This window comes from Vulpes lagopus, chromosome 22 (genome assembly GCF_018345385.1).
Source record: "Vulpes lagopus strain Blue_001 chromosome 22, ASM1834538v1, whole genome shotgun sequence".
NCBI classification, from domain to species: domain Eukaryota; kingdom Metazoa; phylum Chordata; class Mammalia; order Carnivora; family Canidae; genus Vulpes; species Vulpes lagopus.
In genome coordinates, this window is record NC_054845.1 from 1750319 (window position 1) to 1768194 (window position 17876).

A 17876-nucleotide genomic window follows, 5' to 3' on the forward strand; every position below is an offset into this window, starting at 1 on the left:
AATCTTTTCTGTCACTTCCCAGTTCTGTTTCATTTATTTCTGCTCTAATGAGTATTGTTATTTCACTCCTTCTGCTAACTTTGAACTTAATTTGTTCTTCTTTTTCTGATTCCTTGAGGTGTAAAATTAGGTTTATTTGAAATCTTTCTGTATTCTTGATGTATACATTTATGACTAAACTTTCCTCCTAAAAGTTGCATCTCATAAGTTTTGATAAATTGTTTTTCCATTTTCATTTGTCTCAATATATTTCTTATATAAACATCTTAATGTTTCTGTTGCGCTACAATAAATGTCAAATCCATTGCACTTGCTGCATAAGGTTCAGTGTGATCTAGTCCCTACCTACTGCTGCATCTTAGTCTCACCCTTCTCTCCTTTTCAATAATTGTAGCTTGTGCTGCTTTTCTTTAAAAGTTTTGTTTTTTGTTATTGATAGACAGTATTTCATTATTTAGTTTCCCATCCCTTTTTAGATCATTCATCTGAATCTCTGGGTATCGCTCTTAACCTCTGCTCAGAAATTTGTGAGATATTTAGCTGTTCAGAACTCTCTCTTTATGGTAGATACTTTAAGAGGATACTGGTGTCTTGGGAGAAAATTTTCCCTCTCCTCTGTCACTAACCATTTCTTTCTTATGAATTTAACTCTTTGAAGTAGTACAGCTTCTTGTTTGTTTCCAAGTTGAGCAATGGAAATGGTAGCAAGGCAAGTTAATAAAAACTATGTCCCTTGACAGGAGGCCTCTGTATTGGTGTGTCTCATGCCACCTATACCCCGGTCCTTTTTACTGTTACCTACAAGCCTATCCACTTCACGTCTTTCTTTTAATTGTGAGGGAGGAAGAGATGAAAATATTCCTAAGGCTATTAATTTTTTTAGGTTTCTACTTATTCTTCACCATGACTAAAGATACATTTTTTTGAGTCATCAGAAGTGGGTTGTGGTCACGGGCGTCATTGGTATTGGCCAAGTCTTCATCTTCTCTGGAACATAGATTCCAAGAAGAAAACACATCCACTAATTAGCTATGTCAGTGCTTGACTGCCTCCTTCTCAGAGAGCTGTAAACTGCACTGCTCCCTCCTGCAGTGAGATTCCATCTCCTGGTGGCCTCATGCATCTTCCTTATTGAAAAGCTAAGTGGAGGCTGCTGGTACCATTTCAGAGGGGTTGGTCTTCATTCTTTCCTGAAAAAAACAAAAACATCTCATTCCCCTGGTAGAAATCTAGTGGGATGAACTTCATTCTTCTTTTCTGTAGTTTTCTCATCTTTTGATGTTTTGTTACATAATAACTTGTCCTTTGGGTATCAGTATCCTACTCACCACTTGGAATCCTTTTTTCCCTATCATCCTCCCTGGATTTAGTCCTTCCTAGGATACCTTTAGGCTCTGTCATAAGAACAGACAGCTGCTGCTTCTTCCCTCCTCCAGTAGGGCCATTCTGTTGACAGTGCACAAGTCCAGGTGCTGCTTCAGACGGGAAGCTGAAGAAGGAGGGGAGGGTACCACAGCCCTTCTAGAGCAGTGCTTCTCAAACCTTCCACCATGAAACACCAGGCTCTCCTCCCCACATCTGTTCCTGGCTGATATCAGAAAAATAAAAGAAGACATAGAAAATCCAATCTCTAATTGTTTTTAGTTAAACAGACTAAATACATGACCAAAGTGCTATGAAAACTTAAGAAAGCCTATTCTCCTGTGTAGACGGGCAATAGTCCATGGACCTACCAACTGTGAGCAGTGCTGGGTTTTGGATCAGACTTTCAATAGCACTGCCTACGGGTCATTCAATGCATTTGTCTTATTTTCGAGCTACTGTGATTCCTGGATCTTGTGATCCTTCGTCTGTCCATTACCATTAAACAGCCTAGTGCTGGGAGGTGGACCCTAGTCCTGAGAGCTGCTGTTTTTCAATATTCACTCAATTATACTCTTTTTTATTTTTTTAAAAGATTTTTATTTATTTATTTATTCATTCGAGACACACACAGAGAGAGAAAGAGGCAGAGACACAGGCAGAGGGAGAAGCAGGCTCCATGCAGAAGCCTGATGTGGGACTCGATCCTGGGTCTCCAGGATCACGCCCTGGGCTGACGGCGTCGCTAAACCGCTGAGCCACCCAGGCCGCCCTCAATTATACTCTTTGGTAACTGCTAATAAGCTCTTCCTTTTCATTTATAGATCCTAACAGCATCTCCTACTTCTCCATCCCCTGGGACATTTAGTGCTTCACTTATTATTCCATCTTTGTCTACTTTCCTTTCATTTTGAAAACAGTGATACAAAAATTGCCTCAGATTTTATAATGATTTTAATTGTCATGAGACTATCCATTTGAGCACTGCATAGAATTTACATGTTGATTTGCGTAAGTAATTTCGTGGAAATTACTTACGGGAAAATGAAATGATGGCAGATAATACAGAGATTGCAGCATGGTAGTATGGGGAATTTGGAGAGGGGGGTTTGGTCAGTTCTGTGAGGAAGAGGGGTGCCACGCCACTTTTGAGATTCACATTATCTTGGCCACTAAAATTGTTCTTGAGGACACCTAGTTCTTAAAAATTTTTGTTAGTAATTAAATGAAAGAAGAGAACTAACATTTATCGAGGGCCTAGAATGTGCTGTATACTGTATACTTTCTACACAGTGTCTGTTTTCGGTAAGAATCTTTACTTGATGGCTTATACAGAACTACTCTGCAGTATCAGAGGGCTTATTTTACAAGAAGTAATTAATTTAACTAGGTCGTAAACCCCGTTGGCAGATGATGATGTTATTGGCCCTAAGCCTTGGAGATCTTCTTATGCTGCGTGATTATATAATGTGGGCGCTCAGGGACAGGCGGGAACTCTTTGAGTCCTTCTGGGTCCTATTTAATTCATTACTGCTGTGCTAAATAAAAAATTCATCATGCCTCATAAAAGTGCCCAAGTGTTTCTAGGCAGTGAACTCAGAACTCGCTACTGTGAATACAAATAGTTTTCGGAGAATCATTCAAGCCCTGATGAGGGCAGGGAGGCCGAGCATGAGGGAACCGTCGTAACTACATTTTTTCAAAGACATCGAAGTAAATCTGTGGATCTAAGAAGAGGATCCCGACACGAAACATTATAAATTATTTGGTGTCTAATTTGACGGTTACATCAGTTTCTAGGGCCTCTCCCAGGCCCTAAAGGGGTCATGCAGCCTGCCTTGCTCATTAAGACCTTTGCTTCCGAACCCCAATCGCCCCTGGACTCCCCACGTCTCCGTGCGGGTGGTGGGCATGTACCATGCGTGCATTCGTGGGTACCTCTTAACTCCTCCATAGATTGATGAGGTCTTCTGTGAAGAGAACTCGAATAAGCCTTGCTTACATTCATCTGTTTGGGGGTTTTCCCCCCGATACCGTGATCGAATCCATGGGAGCCCGCTCAGTTAACATGCACAGGTTTTCTATCGCAGCAGCAAGCGCCCCATCCTCTTGTCCTGGTGAGCTCAAGTGTCTTTTGTTGGAATGTTTGTTTTTTCCTTTCTCATTCACCTACTGCCACTTCACAGAGTTTTCTCTCATAAAAAATATTACTATGTAATTACATGATTAAGTAATAATTGCATAATAACATATATATTGTTCACAATCCTTTACAAGGTACCAGAGAATACAGAGTTAACCTAATTCTCCTTTTTTTTATCAGGAATTTAAAATGCCTAGGATCATAGACTAACTTCTGTAACCCCTTTCCCATTCTTTGTCGAAATAAATTCTGGTCTAGATACTCTGACTTAGAAGTATTTTGTTATCGGCCATTTGCCCGTTAGTCCAGAATATCTGTAAAACCCTAGATGTTCTGTCATTTTCTTGCAAGAAGAGGCTTTTACCTTGAAGACTTAATATTTTGTTTCTTTGTTGATTAATTTTAGAATTCAACTTGGATTCAAACATATATATATATGTTTATATACATATATAATATTGAACAAATATATATATTTGTTCATAAATTTACATAGATGCTCCTATGAGTGAGAGAAAATGATGAACTAAGAATTGATTCTAAGCAAATGCCGTTATGTTTTAGCCGTACTTTTCAGAATTTTGAATACACGTGAAGAACATACCTTTTTGTCTCAAATAGAATCATTTTCTATTTTTACAATGTACATGAAAGACATCGTCATTGAGAATATGTTTACAGGATTAAAGTATCCACAGTCTGTTCAGGAGTGTTGTTTTGGAAAATGCTTCCAATTTTATGCTGTGATTGCCAAGATCATGTTTAGTTACTTTCTATTACAGTCAACATAATTCAAAAACTAGACTTCGTAATGTTGAAGATGATAGTTCTTGATTCTTAGAAATATATTTCATTCATAGAGGCTGTTATATAAAGTTTTTATTTGGATAAATATCCAAATACTTGACTAAATATACAAATTTATTTGAACTTTAGCAAGAAGGGCCAAGAGGAAATGAAGCAGAAAGCTTCATGAGATAACTATTATTTCCTGTTTCCAGCATGGTGAAATATTATGAGAACAGTCTTCTAAACTATGTTGCATCTTGCAACTTATCCTTACTGCTCTACTTATTTCTCTGAAGTAGTGAGCATCTCATGAACTGCTTAAGTTAAAATCATGAATTATGTTAGGGAAAAAATTATAGGACTTGGCTCTTTTAGATAATGAGGCTGTTTAAAGAAAACTACTCTTTTTTTAAAGATTTTATTTATTTATTCACGAGAGACACAGAGAGGGGCAGAGACACAGGCAGAGGGAGAAGCAGGCTCCCTGCAGGGAACCTGATGCGAGACTCCATCCCAGGACCCTGGGGTCACGCCCTGAGCTGAAGGCAGATGCTCAACCACTGGGAGCCACCCAGGTGTCCCAAAAAAACTACTGTTAACTCTGGCTTCCAAAAATGAAAAATTAAAATGAGCCCAGTATTAGATTTCCTGAAGATAGTGAAAAATTGAATGTACAACCTTTTTACTAACTTAAGAATATGTATCCTTGAACTGTATTTAGAAATTATGTTTGAATTACTTCAGTAAATTTTAAAGTTAATAAAAATTTTTCCTAAGTTCAATTAAGTTCACTCATGTTTCTATCTCAGTAGATTCTGTGGGTTTATATGCAGTTTAATAGCCAGATAATGTAAGTCCAATCCAAATTCCAAAAGATCTATTCCTAGTACCATTTATTTAACAGATGTGGCTCTGAGCAAATGTGATTGTGTTTCATGTTGGCCATTATAAGTCTCTGAGATGCCAAGTCAATTCCAACAGCAACCAGAGAATTTTGATTCTTGGTTGATTCTTGCCTCTAAACCCACACCCAGCATTTTGTCCCTAAGAGTCCATCCTGAACCAGAAACAAGATTCCAGAGAATCCAGTGTGGTCATGTGTCTGAAGTTTGAGATTTGGCTACACTGAGGTCCATAATCACTGGAATAAGCAAAACAGCCTGGTTTGGACTTTTAATATTTATTGTCAGCTTACCTGAAAGGAGACTGACCTTTTCATCTAAAATACATATGTTTATATGTGTGTCTATTGGATTTGCCACTCTCCGAGACCATTATTGTGCCTATCAATGCTTTTAGTCTTCTAAGAGTATAATGGGTGGAAAGATGGGCCAGAAATTCCTGTCAAGGATGTAATAACATATGTGCGGGTGGAGGGGAGGATGCTGAGCAAAGGAACCAATGAGAGAGTGGAATGATGAGAAAGCAGGCCTATAGGTGAGGTGCTTCAGAGGCCAGACTGCAGAGTCAGGATGCATGGGTAATTCAGGAGAGGCAGCCCAGAGTTGGAGACCAGATGGCACAGGATGTTAGGAATTTACTCAGCAGGTAGCGTCACCTGAACTTGAAAGCCAGAGAGCCTAGAAGAAAGTATCCTGAAGCAACCAGAAGAAGAGTTCCAGTTCAGACTGAGGGATAGAGGAAATCGTGGCACCAAGAAGTCAAATGACATGTGGGAGCATATAAGCTCTTTGTCCATACAGACATGATTCACCAGCTTTCAGACACTGAAACCCTGAGAACAGTGGGAAATGTAGTTCAGAAACTTGACACACCGGCAGGCGTGTGAAAGGACAGTGGCTTTTGGGAGAAGGGAGTCCCAGAGGCGAAAAGATTGGCATCTTTCAGTTACAGTCCCTAAAAGGAGGCAACCAGAATCAGCCATCACAGACCACCGGAGGATCTACGGGGGCCCACCTTCATTACCCAGGAAGCAGACTGGAGGAAGACTTCCCTGCAACCAATGCAGTAGTACCCAGCCGCCCTCCTCACTTCTCGGGGCTCCATGAGATTGTGTACTTGGCCTGTACCCTATTTGCTCAGACCTCAGGCCTTGAGAACTTTATGTGACCTGATGTAGATTCGTGTTGCTCAGTGGCTCTGGTAGTCAGTGCTCATAGGGGTTCTCCAAAGCCCTAAAGCAGGTGTCAGGCGGTGAGCTGCAAGGCATTCCAGTTGCCTATTTGGTACTTCTTCATGGTGAGCAGTGGAACAGGAGGCCACCTGTGGGTCTCTGTACGAGAAATGGCAGGGTGGAGATTTGCTCCCATACACCTGTGGGCAGAGGCACTGTCATTCGGACTGGATGAGGGCTCCCTGTTCTCGGGCTGTGACACCAGTACACAGGCTCCAGGGAAAGCAGGATTTGGGGCATGAGTCTCCTTGCCTCAACTGCCCAAATGAAGGTGTGTGTTCAATTCTGCTGACAATTAAGAGTTGAGCCCTGCCCTGGTTATGGAAAAGCAGAACCAGGGCAGCTCAGTGAGAAACAGATTCCATGGTACACCAGTCTGGGAAATGTAGCATTTGTTTGTTTCTTTCTTTCTTTTCTTTTTTCTTTTTTTTTTTAAATTCTAATTATTCATGAGAGACATAGAGAGGCAGAGAGAGAAGCAGGAAGCCTGATGCCGGACTTGATTCCAGGACCCGGGATCATGACCTGAGCCAAAGGCAGATGCTCAACCACCGAATCACCCAGGTGTCCCAAGTGTAGCATTTCTAGGGCCTTTTCTAGAATTCCACCATGCGTGTGATCCTCCAAGAAGCCTTTTAAAAAGAAACCTATTTCACTTTGTCTAATTCGTTTGACTTTTTTTTCTTTAATTCATTTGACTTTGGACCTCATTTTCCCTGAACATCTATTAATATTCCTCGGAAGGCAGTATTAGAAAGATCAGCTTCTGGGAGGCAGATGCTGAGGGAGGACATGGGCTGAATGACACCAAAGGATAAAGCCACTAAGACCAAATCTTGTCGACTTTTGAGCTAAGAATTCTGGGTATCCTCAAGAAGCTGGCTTCTTTTAGCAACTTACCTTTCTGAGTTGCTGGTAAAGCCAGTGAAAACAACTCTGCCCCGAAGAAGCTAGCTTTCTTGTTACCAAGTCTTTGTTAACTGCTAAGTGGTTTAAATTAAGTTTGAGAGTAATTAATTTAGTCTAGTTGTGAGCAAACCAGTTTGATTTAGACAATATTTTTGAGGACAGTTCTTTTAAACTTTAAAAATATCTTTGTAAAGCTACCTAGATTACCAAATTATTTTTGGCTTGAATTATCTATATAATATCATAGTTATGTTTAAATGATTATTTTAAGAAGATTGTTCTCCTGACATATTGTTGGCTATATTATTTAGCAATTTCTTTTCATCCTGGTGATGATGACCTTTAAGCACAGTTCCTATTATATCTGAGTTAATGACATGTCATTGAATAGAAAGCATAAATATATTTTTTTTAATTTTTACCTTTTTTTAAGTTTTTATTTAAATTCCAGTTAGTTAACACACAGTATAATACTAGTTTTAGATGTAGAATTTAGTGATTCAACACTTAGATACAGCACTTGGTGCTCATCACAACCAGGGTACACTCCTTAATCCCCAACACCCATTTAACCCATCTCCCCACCTCCCGGCCTTCTGGTAACCATCCGTTTGTTCTTTACAGTTAAAAATCTGTTTCTGGTTTTCCCCTCTTTTTTCCCCCCCATGATTGTTTTATTTCTTAGATTCCACATACAGGTGAATCATACAATATTTATTTTTCTCTGACTGACTTACTTCGCTTACATAATAATACATTCTAGCTCCATCCATGTCATTGTAAATGGCAAGATTTCATTCTTTTTGGTGGCTGAGTAATAATACAGCCACTATATATATACACATATATATGTATATATATATACACATTACATGTTCATTATTATATATATTGATTATTTTATATATATATTATACGTGTGTGTGTGTATATATATATATATATACACACAAGTGTTACCCTGATGTATTACCCTGAATATATAGAGGTATATATATGTGTATATATATATATATATATATATATATATATATATGCCACATCTTTATCCATCCATCAGTCAATGAACACTTGGGCTCTTTCCATAATTTGGCTATTGTTGATAATGCTGCCATAAACATTGAGGGGCCTAAATCCCTTCAAATCAGTATTTTTGTATCCTTTGGGAAATACCTAAAAGTGCAGTCGCTGGTTCGTAGAGTACTTCTATTTTTAACTTCTTGAGGGACCTCCACACTGTTTTCGAGTGGCTGCACCAGTTTGCATTCCAACCAACAGTGCAAGAGGGTTCCCCTTTCTCCGCATCCTCGCCAACGTCTGTCATTTCCTGTGTTATTAATTTTAGTCATTCTGACTGGTGTAAAGCACACATATTTTAAAAGATTTCTGAAACATTATTTATTCCCAGCTATAAAGGTATATGAAGGTATTGTTAATGGATCCTCTACACCAATTTCCTTCCTCCAAAATGTTTTTACAGATCTCTACTAATTTATTGATACAGTTTGTTTTCATCCACAGAGGCCAGCAAGCTTGTTATGTCCTATGTAGCAGCTGTTTGTGGAAAAGGAGCAGAAGTGAACCAAGTCAAAGAACAGCTTTTGCAATCCAACCCAGTCCTGGAAGGTAGGATTTTCTGTGTACATTGGGTCAGTGTGACTCGTAAAGTAGACCGAGTTTGCAGAGCCCTTCAGGGACCACGTGGGCTGGGAGGTGGGCCGAGGGCCGAGGGAGAAGAGGAAGTAAGAGATTCAGGCCCAGATCTGCTGAGCAAATGAGCTGTGTCTTAAGAACTCTTGGCTTCAGGTACTTAAAGGAGGAAACAGTTTACTCATCTAAAAGGAGCTCCCACTTACATTCATTTTTTTCCCTTTCAATTTTTATTTGAATCACTTCAGTTTTGCCTAAAAATGATCAGCTGATATTTGCATTTGATTTGAGGGCTAGGAAAAACTTGGTGGGGAAAAAAAAAAAAGGAGCATGTGTCCAGTGCTATTTTGTTATTCAGGGTAACACCTGTGGCTGCTTATTTCTGTTGTCAGACGGGGGGTGGGGTGCCAGAGAAACACCTAAAGGACTATATTTTTCAGGGTCACAGAAAGCCTAATCCTGACTCTAGAATTTAGATCCTATGGTTGGCCATCTGTGTGCGTTAGCTCGGGCTGCCATAACAAAACACCAGAGTCTGGGTGGCTTAAACCACAGAAATTAATTTTCTTACACTTCTGGAGGTTCAAAAGTCCAAGACGAAAGTGCTGGCAAGATAGGCCTCTTGGCTTGCAGGTGGTCATCATCATGCTGTGTGATCACAGACCTCTTCTTTGTGTGTGGTGGTCAAGGGCAGGGTTGGCTCATCACTTCATCAAACCCTGATTACTTCTCAAAAGCCCCACTTCCGAATACAGTCACATAGGACTTCAAAATAAATGTTGGTGGGGGGCACATAACATGTAGTCCCTACTGCCATCAGAAAAAGCCAGAGGTGAATCCCCCTAATGCCATAGATATAAACCATTCTTTGCTTTGGAGACAGCAAATCAGTCTTTCCCTATTGATGGCAAGCCCTTAATGTTGCTTTATATTATAAGAATGTCTTTATTGTCGCTTAATACAGTTGTCGGGATAGAGTAGGGTTTCTCAACCTCATCTTGGAGGATAAATCTCTGCTATGGAGTGCCGTCCAGCGTATTCATTGTAAGATGTTTAGCTGTGTCATTCGCCTCTACCCACTCAGTGCCAGAGGTACCCCTTCCCCTAATTGTTAGCATTGAAAATGTCTTTGGACATTGCCAAATGTCCGCTGGTGGGGAATGGTCAAAACCAGCCCTGATCAGAGTCTTTGTTCTAGAAGAGTAGTTTGGTTTAACTCTGTGTTCAAAGTCTTGGAGGGTCAAGATTTAATGTGGATTAAAGCAGAGGTGCTTTGGGGTGAGTAGGATGCCCCCAAGTATGGAGGGAGGGAACCCTGCCTGTTGCCTTTGTTACCTAGACCTAGCCCCTCCCACTTTATTACAAAGAGACACCATGCCTCTTCATCCCCAGCTAGTGAGATAGGACTACTGAAAATACTTTATTTAACCTGTGAAAAGCAAAGGCTGAAACATCTATTCCATTGATACGATCTCTTCTCCCCTTTGGTACCTTAATGACTAAAGAAGCCATTGCAGAAAGTGCTGTATTTTCATTTTATGAAGTATTTGACTTTTTGTTTACTTTGTCATTTGCTTTTAAGTCCGGTGCTGTATGTGTATTTCTGCATATGCTTATTTTAAGAATGCTGTGATCTAAAGGAGAAGCAGTGTGGAATGCTATAGCTTGCATCTGTGATGAGAATCTGGCCCTTTATTTGATGGTATTTGGAATGAGGCCCCAGTGCAGGAAATGGGAGAAATGTCTGCTGTGGGCATGTATTATTTTTTATGGGAATGCTTTACTTTTTAACTGGAACTGCCACTGTAAATGAACATTTAGAACAATGAACTTAAAAAAACAATGGAGGAATGTGTCTCAAGTGTTCTATAATGAAGCACTTGTCTTTGATTCTGTGGCTCACAATAAAAGACTTTAGTGTTTAGAGCTGTGTGTGCAACTCAGATTTGTTTGATGAAAAGATGGTTTATGGCATGCAAATGGCGCCCTGAATAAAGTTTTTTTGAAGCAATTCCTTCACTTGCCCTTGACCTTCAAGCCACAATAAACTGTCCTTTATGCATCAGCATCCCGAGCTGGACTTTGGGGCTGTGCGAGTTAGTTAACTTGCCACCCCTACATGTTCATGCCCACCAGAAAGACTGGCCTGTGAAAACATGACAAATGTCATGGTCTTCATGACCAGGGGGCAACACTCAGCACGTTCAGGGCTGCATTTATTAAAGCCTTTTAGCTGGTGGTGGACATGGATAATGATGTAAGCATCCTTTTTTGATATTTCCTGTGTGCGAGTTTCCCCACTCAGCAGAGCATCTCAGCTGATTTTTCACTAAAGAGAATTTGGCCTCAGGGACCTACCACACTATACCCCTCCCAAGCTTAGCTGCTGATAGGAAGAGCTTTCCCTGTGTTGACTTTGTAAGTTTTTTTTTTTTTTTTTGACTTTGTAAGTTTTGACATAACTGAGCAGAAACCAACTATTTTTTTAAAAATCAAAAACATAAAAAAGCCAGCTAACACGAAATATAACACATCGGGTTTGGCTACTGACTATCCCAAGTGAACCTCAACTGAAACACATGGACGTGCCTTGATCATGTGACTGCTTTCAGACTTAGGATCAGCTTTTAGCCCTTGGTAATCATTTGGGCTTTTGTTACTCTAATCTTCCCTCTGTTTAATTTAATGAAGTTTTGGAGGCTTTCATGGATTTGATGCCTGGCCTCTTAATCCTAAAGATTCATTTTTCTGGTTGCCCCATCACTGCATGCTCTTCAGTCCTTATTAGCTGCAGTGCGGGCCCAGGGATCCTGGTAACAGGGGTGGATGGGGTGGGGAGTACTGGGAGAAATGCAGGATTTTGTGACCATCTCCAGACCCATTTAACAAGATCTTTAGGTGACTAGTTTGCACATTGAGGTTTGAGGTACATTGCTGGGCTTCTTCCAAAGCATCAAAAGGGGATCCCTCTGCTTATATGCCTTATATTTTGATTCAACTTAATTCTCTATTACCTTGGCCCAGATTAATTTGCCCCTACTGTGCGTACAAGCTTGGTGAAACCAACCCTTTTCTTTATGACACTGTGAACCACCTGTATTGATCAGGAGCATTCTGTGCCTGGGGTGGCATCAACCTGTGGGTGTGTGGCCTCATTTTCTTAAAAGGGATCCTGTGGGAGATTCGGCTTCTCATGGCAGCTAAGTTTGGAATAAACTTGGATTGTGCCTTATGGGCCAATTTGGTTTTCTTTCTTCCTGGAAAGTTTCACTTAGGTCTGATGGATATGAACTAACGAAACTATGTAGTATTTTTAGCCCTATTGGAAATGATATTAGTTTCCAAATCTCTTATTCTTTCTATTATTTCACAGTTATGTACGTGATCACATTTCAGTAGCTTTATTTTAAAATTAGTTAAATAAAGTTTCTTGTGCCTTTTTCCATCTGGAAACCTCATCGAGTTCTACGAAGCCTTTGGTGATATTAAGCAGTTATCTCTGAAATAACTGATGATAATGGTGGAGGAGAATACAAGCCTTGCTTGCTATCTGTCCACTCAACTGAAACAGTAAAAGGTATTTAATTAGACAAGATTACATTTATAGTAATATTTGGAAAAAATTCCATGAATCATAGGAATGACTCCTTTTTTCTGTAAACTTATAATTAGACGTGGAAGTTTTAGCAACTTCTTAAGATTTGTGTTCAGTATGTTTCTAGGGAAGTTTGGTCAGAAATGTCATTGCTACCAGTTGTATTTTCTAGGATTTATAGCTGTCAAATATTCCGTTTGCTTTAAATTTCTGCTTGAAATTATTTTTCTGTCAGTTTCACCCATGCATCTGTTTCTTTCTTACTAGCTTTTGGAAATGCCAAGACTGTAAGGAATGACAACTCTTCTAGATTTGTAAGTATTTGTATAAGCATAAGTGTTAACACTAATATTTAGCTCATGTATGTTTAAACAACCAGTAGATGTTTAGTATTCCTTAATATACACATTTGAAAAATAAGAACACCATTGCTGTTCAGACACTGAAGGTTCTCTGAGGACTATTTTTTGCTTTCTGGGATTTTTCTTTTTAATTCTTTTTGGAGTGACAGCATTTTCTTTCATACTTTCTTGTCATCTATCATAGACTTCCATGGGCAATTTAGATGAGGCTCTTTAGAAGAACTCTTTCCTTATCGGAGTTTTGGTATTTAAAAATCACAATTAAGAATCAGATTAAGTACAAGGAAGGATAAACGGAGTGTCAGGTTTGTGCACTCCACAGCTTTTGTCCTTTATTCAGTGGGGCGGGGAAGGATGGAAGGGTACGCTGAAGCTTTATAGAGGTAAAGACATCATATTTGATAACTACTGGCAGGAGGTGGAGAGGAGGACTGGAGGGTAAAAACTGCAGCTAATTGATATTTTGAGTTTGGTTGAGTTGGAAAATGCTAAGTGCAGCAATACACACCCGCCTGACCAGCCCTCCCCAGCATGCACTGTGCACAGCAGCCCACTGGGCTCTTTCCAGCTGAGCACCCGCTGTCCCTCTTTTGGTCTCTATGGAGACACAGATGTTGCCCTGTGGCAGCGGGGGGGGGGGGGGGGGGGTCCGTCGAGTGTGATGGTAACATTTTGAAATTGTCCCCTTTTTTCTATAGTTTAACCAGTCTTACACATTTTATAATAAAAAGTCATTTACTTTATAAGCCCTCTTTTCATATATGTTACATGGGACCCTTTTTTTAAAAAAAAATTGGAGTTCAATTTGCCATCATATAGCAAATCACCCAGTGCTCATCCCATCAAGTGCATGGGACCCTTTTGGATGATTTTTATGCCTCTCTACCAGAGACCCTTCCGGCCCATTTTCCCCACTTCTTTTAGTCTCTTTTTCTTTTGCTTTTTTTCTTGTTAGAGTTATCCAGTGCTTAAGGCAAGACAGTGACCTCAGGTAGAGGTAGTTTTGGTAGCTTGAAAGTAGAAGGCTGAGGTGCCTAATTCCAGGCTGTGAATTTTTTCCATTGGATTAGCCCCTTACGTGGTTATAGCTGATTCAAGCCATGCCTTTTCCTGTTGTGGTAACATGGCTAATCTCATTATATAAATAGACTTAGAAGCAAAGTGTGGGCAGATAGAAGTAATTCCAAGAGATCAAGCTCCTTTATGGAGATTTTCCTTTTTTTGCTGTTTGCAAATTATACACATAACTCTTTTTAAAAAGTTGCTAAATATATGTAGTCTGTAGACTATAAAAATGCAGAAAACCATATCACCTCAAGAGTCATTACTAATTTGTGATGTCTGAAATCTAGTGAAAGGCTTGGAAGGTGATTTAGTTTAATAAGTAACTTCAGAGAAATCCTATTATAACATGGGTATTAGGCTATGAGATTAATACTTGATTATAGACTAAATCATTTCATGTCCAGTTTTTAGTAACTTCCCTGCTTTGTAGTCTGAGACTTGAGCAGTAATATAGTCAAATCCACATTGTATTTTGATAGGACTCTGCTATATTTAAAGTCATTATATACACACACACACGTAACAGTGAGTTATGCGTTAAACATTTGTACTCTGGGGAAATTGCATTTCCTTTGACTGTGTTTGATGAACTTCTTGATCTCTTCACTGAGAAATGTGGTAGAGTGTGCAGTGGGGTAGTTATGCATGCTCAGTGCAGTTGACTTACTAGACCAGTGTTCCCATGGAGGTGCCCCATAGTACTCCCACCCCCCAAGTACCTCTGGTGTGATGTATTGAACTTCTATTAAGAAAGTGACCTCCACTGTTTTTGAAAAGACACATTTTAAGTCTTTGGAAGTCACTGTTGTCCACCAGGGGGAAGGAGGAGGAGTAATAGTTGAGCATCTGCTATAATGGGAAGAACCAAGTTAGGCACTGTAGGGGAGGATGCATAGGGTCAGGAAAACCCTATTACCAAACCTTTTATTCAGTAAGAATTAAAAAACAAAACAAAACAAAACAAACAAACAAAAAAGAAACCACACACACGGCCAAACCCTGTACAATGTATTCATTTGTTTGAAACCTCTGGGTTTTTTTGTTTTTTTTTTTAAATAGTTAAGCATAGGTCTCCCTGCATCTCCTCTTGCAGCTGATAGACATTTCCCTACTGGCATCCAGAGTGATCTTTACAAATTTAAGTCTCATCACTGCTCTGCTGAAAGCCTTCCGTGACTCCTCCTTGCACCTGGAGTGCAGTACAGGCTCCTCTGGGAGCCTTCCATGCCTGCATTCATGAGCTGAGGCCTACTGCACCCACCCTTGCTTGCCCAGCCTTGGCCTTTGTAACGGGCAGGAGTGCTGAGCACCTTCTTGCCTTAGATCCTTGCAGTTGCTGGTCCTTCTGCATGATGTGCTCTGGGTCCAGATCTCTGCATGGACACTGCCTTATATCATTTAGGTCTCAACTCAGATGTCACTTCATGATGCCTTTTCTAGACTCTGACTTCATTGTGCTTTTATTTTTCGGGCATTCATTAGTCTCTGGAATTATTGTGTGCACTTTCTCTGTTTCTCTCTGGTCATGGACCTTAGAGTGTGGGAGCCATGGGAGCCAGTAGCTTGGCCTTCTTGTCCACCATGTTTGGCCCTAGTACCACAACAGTGCCTGATGTCATAGTAGATACTCAGAAAACATTGATGAATGAATAGTTTTTTTTTTTTTTTAAGATTTTATGTTTTTATTTGAGGAGAAACAGAGACACTGAGAGAGAGAGCATGAGCAGGGAGGAAGGGGAGAAGCAGGCTCCCCGCTGAGCAGGGAACCCAACGTGGGGCTTGATCCCAGGACCCCCGGATCATGACCTGAGCCTAAGGCAGATGCTTAACCAGCTGAGCCATCCAGGTGTCCCGAATGAATACCTATAGACTAGTCGGAAAAAATGGACGTGTCTAAAAGTAATTATAACACAGCACATAAAACAGTAAGTTTCTCATGAGTAAGTTCCCGACAGTTTTATGGAAGTTCCGAATAGAGAAGCTGGTGGAGTCTGGGGGCAGGGCACCGTTCTGAGTGGGGCCCCAAGATTGAAATGTACCCCCACTGAGTAGAAAGCGGGAAGAGCCAGCAGTGCCCCGTGGGGAAGTCGAGGAGAGAGACCGAGTGGACCTGCTTTCATCCGAGGTTGTGGCTGGATGAGAGGGTCTGTGGGAGGAGCCATGGGAAGGTCGGGAAAGAGGGGTCGGGCCCCCAGCTGGAGGGCTTGGAGTATTAGGTCCAGGGGGGTGGACTTTCTTTCTTTGGCAGTGGGCAGGCCTTGGTTTTCTCTGAGCAGACTGACTCATCACAAGCTCATGGGACCAATGCCTTTCCAAGATGGTCTGTGTTCTCAGTGCAATTAGCTTATTCCTGGTCAGCTGCCTTTTCCACTCCACACAGGGTTTAGTGTAGTCTTCAAACCCCCATCCGTTCCTCTCAATTGATGATACTTTGCTTACTTCATGGAAATCCCTGTCGCCTTCATCCTTGTCCTCGTCCTCCTCCTCCTGCAGGTCCTCAGCTGTGGTGCCTCCCCATCCCCAGATCTGTAGACACCCTCCGATCACACTGGGCAGTTCTCAACTCCCGCCTTTCACTCATCCCTCCACCTGGTACTCTTGATCTGGCCACTTGCTGTGTCCAGGAACCACCTTCCACCAAAATCATCTCCTTTCCTATGGTCAGCCTCTGACTGTCCTGTGGAGCATCTCTTTCTTGCCTCCTTTGCAGCTTCTCTGCTCTTGCTGTCACCTCACCAGCCTCATGGACGCCTGTTCTTATGGCTGCTCCTTCCTGCTCTCTCGCCTCCTCGCTGCCTGACTTAGCCCTGACACTTCTCAGTTAAGCTAGGGCAGACCTCAGCCTTTGTTGCCTGTTCTTGGTGCATAGCGCCCCGACCTCCTGTAGGATCTATCTCCATAAACAGTAGTGTCCTGTCTGCCTGTCTCAATTCAGGCTGTAAGTTCCCTGAGGGCAGAAACTGTGCCCTAGTTTCCTTTGTGCCTACAGTTAGTATCTAGGAAATGCTTGATAGACATTTGCTTAATGAATAAGAGAAAACTTAAAAGGGACAGGTGGCCCTTGACAAGGAGGAAAGCAAAGGCGAGGGAGCATGTGTAAGCTAATACAAAGTCACAGATCGCATTGTTGACTGAGTGTGTGTGTTCATGTTTCTGAGCCCCTACCATTATTTTGAAAATAGAACGATTTAAAGTAGTCATTCTTGGGGAGAATTATTTAGAAGCCATCTATGTGACTATTACTAAAATAGAACATGAAACAAAAGCAAAGACCACTTACTAGACCAACACACCCTTTTCCAAACAAAAACCAGCTGTCAGGGTTATTCTGTTAGGCTTGTTACTCTTTAACTAGACACTTATAGACTAATTCTTCAAAAATCACAGTATGAAACTCCATGTGTGTCTCTGTGTGTTTAAGATACCATCTATAAAATGTAATAGGAACCTGGGAGATATACATATATATATATATGTATAATCTAGATCAAAAGCCGAAGAGAGTAATAGAGATCAGTCTTTGATTGGTCATGCATTTGGTTTGAGTAGATATAAAAACAACTTTATGTGTCCCATTTCATCCACTGTCCAATATACTTGGAGTTTCTAGCCATGGTTTAAAACATGTTTTGCTTATAAAAGTGAAATAATTTATATTCCCAACTAGTGCGTATACAAGGAACACTTACTTTTTCCCAGTTTTTATTCTTAAATACACACACACTTCAGACCTTTGAAACCCATCTGAAATGAAAAAGTCACATGCTGGGTAAGAAGATCTATTCTTAAATTAGCAACATGATATGTTAACTTTGAGCTAATGTGGTATTTAGTATGAATTATTTATGGAGGCGTACTGTTTTGCCT

General features: G+C 40.7%; 1 protein-coding gene across 6 annotated transcripts in view; it reads left to right on the forward strand.

Moving 5' to 3' along the window:
• The window catches only part of MYO1B (myosin IB), a 174274-nt gene that overhangs the window by 87418 nt on the left and 68980 nt on the right, over positions 1-17876 (forward strand). For all 6 annotated transcript variants that reach the window (XM_041737750.1, XM_041737752.1, XM_041737751.1 and 3 more), the window contains 2 exons: positions 8859-8963; positions 12850-12896. In XM_041737750.1, the coding sequence (XP_041593684.1) occupies positions 8859-8963; positions 12850-12896 (152 nt within the window). The remainder of the gene's footprint in view (positions 1-8858; positions 8964-12849; positions 12897-17876) is intronic.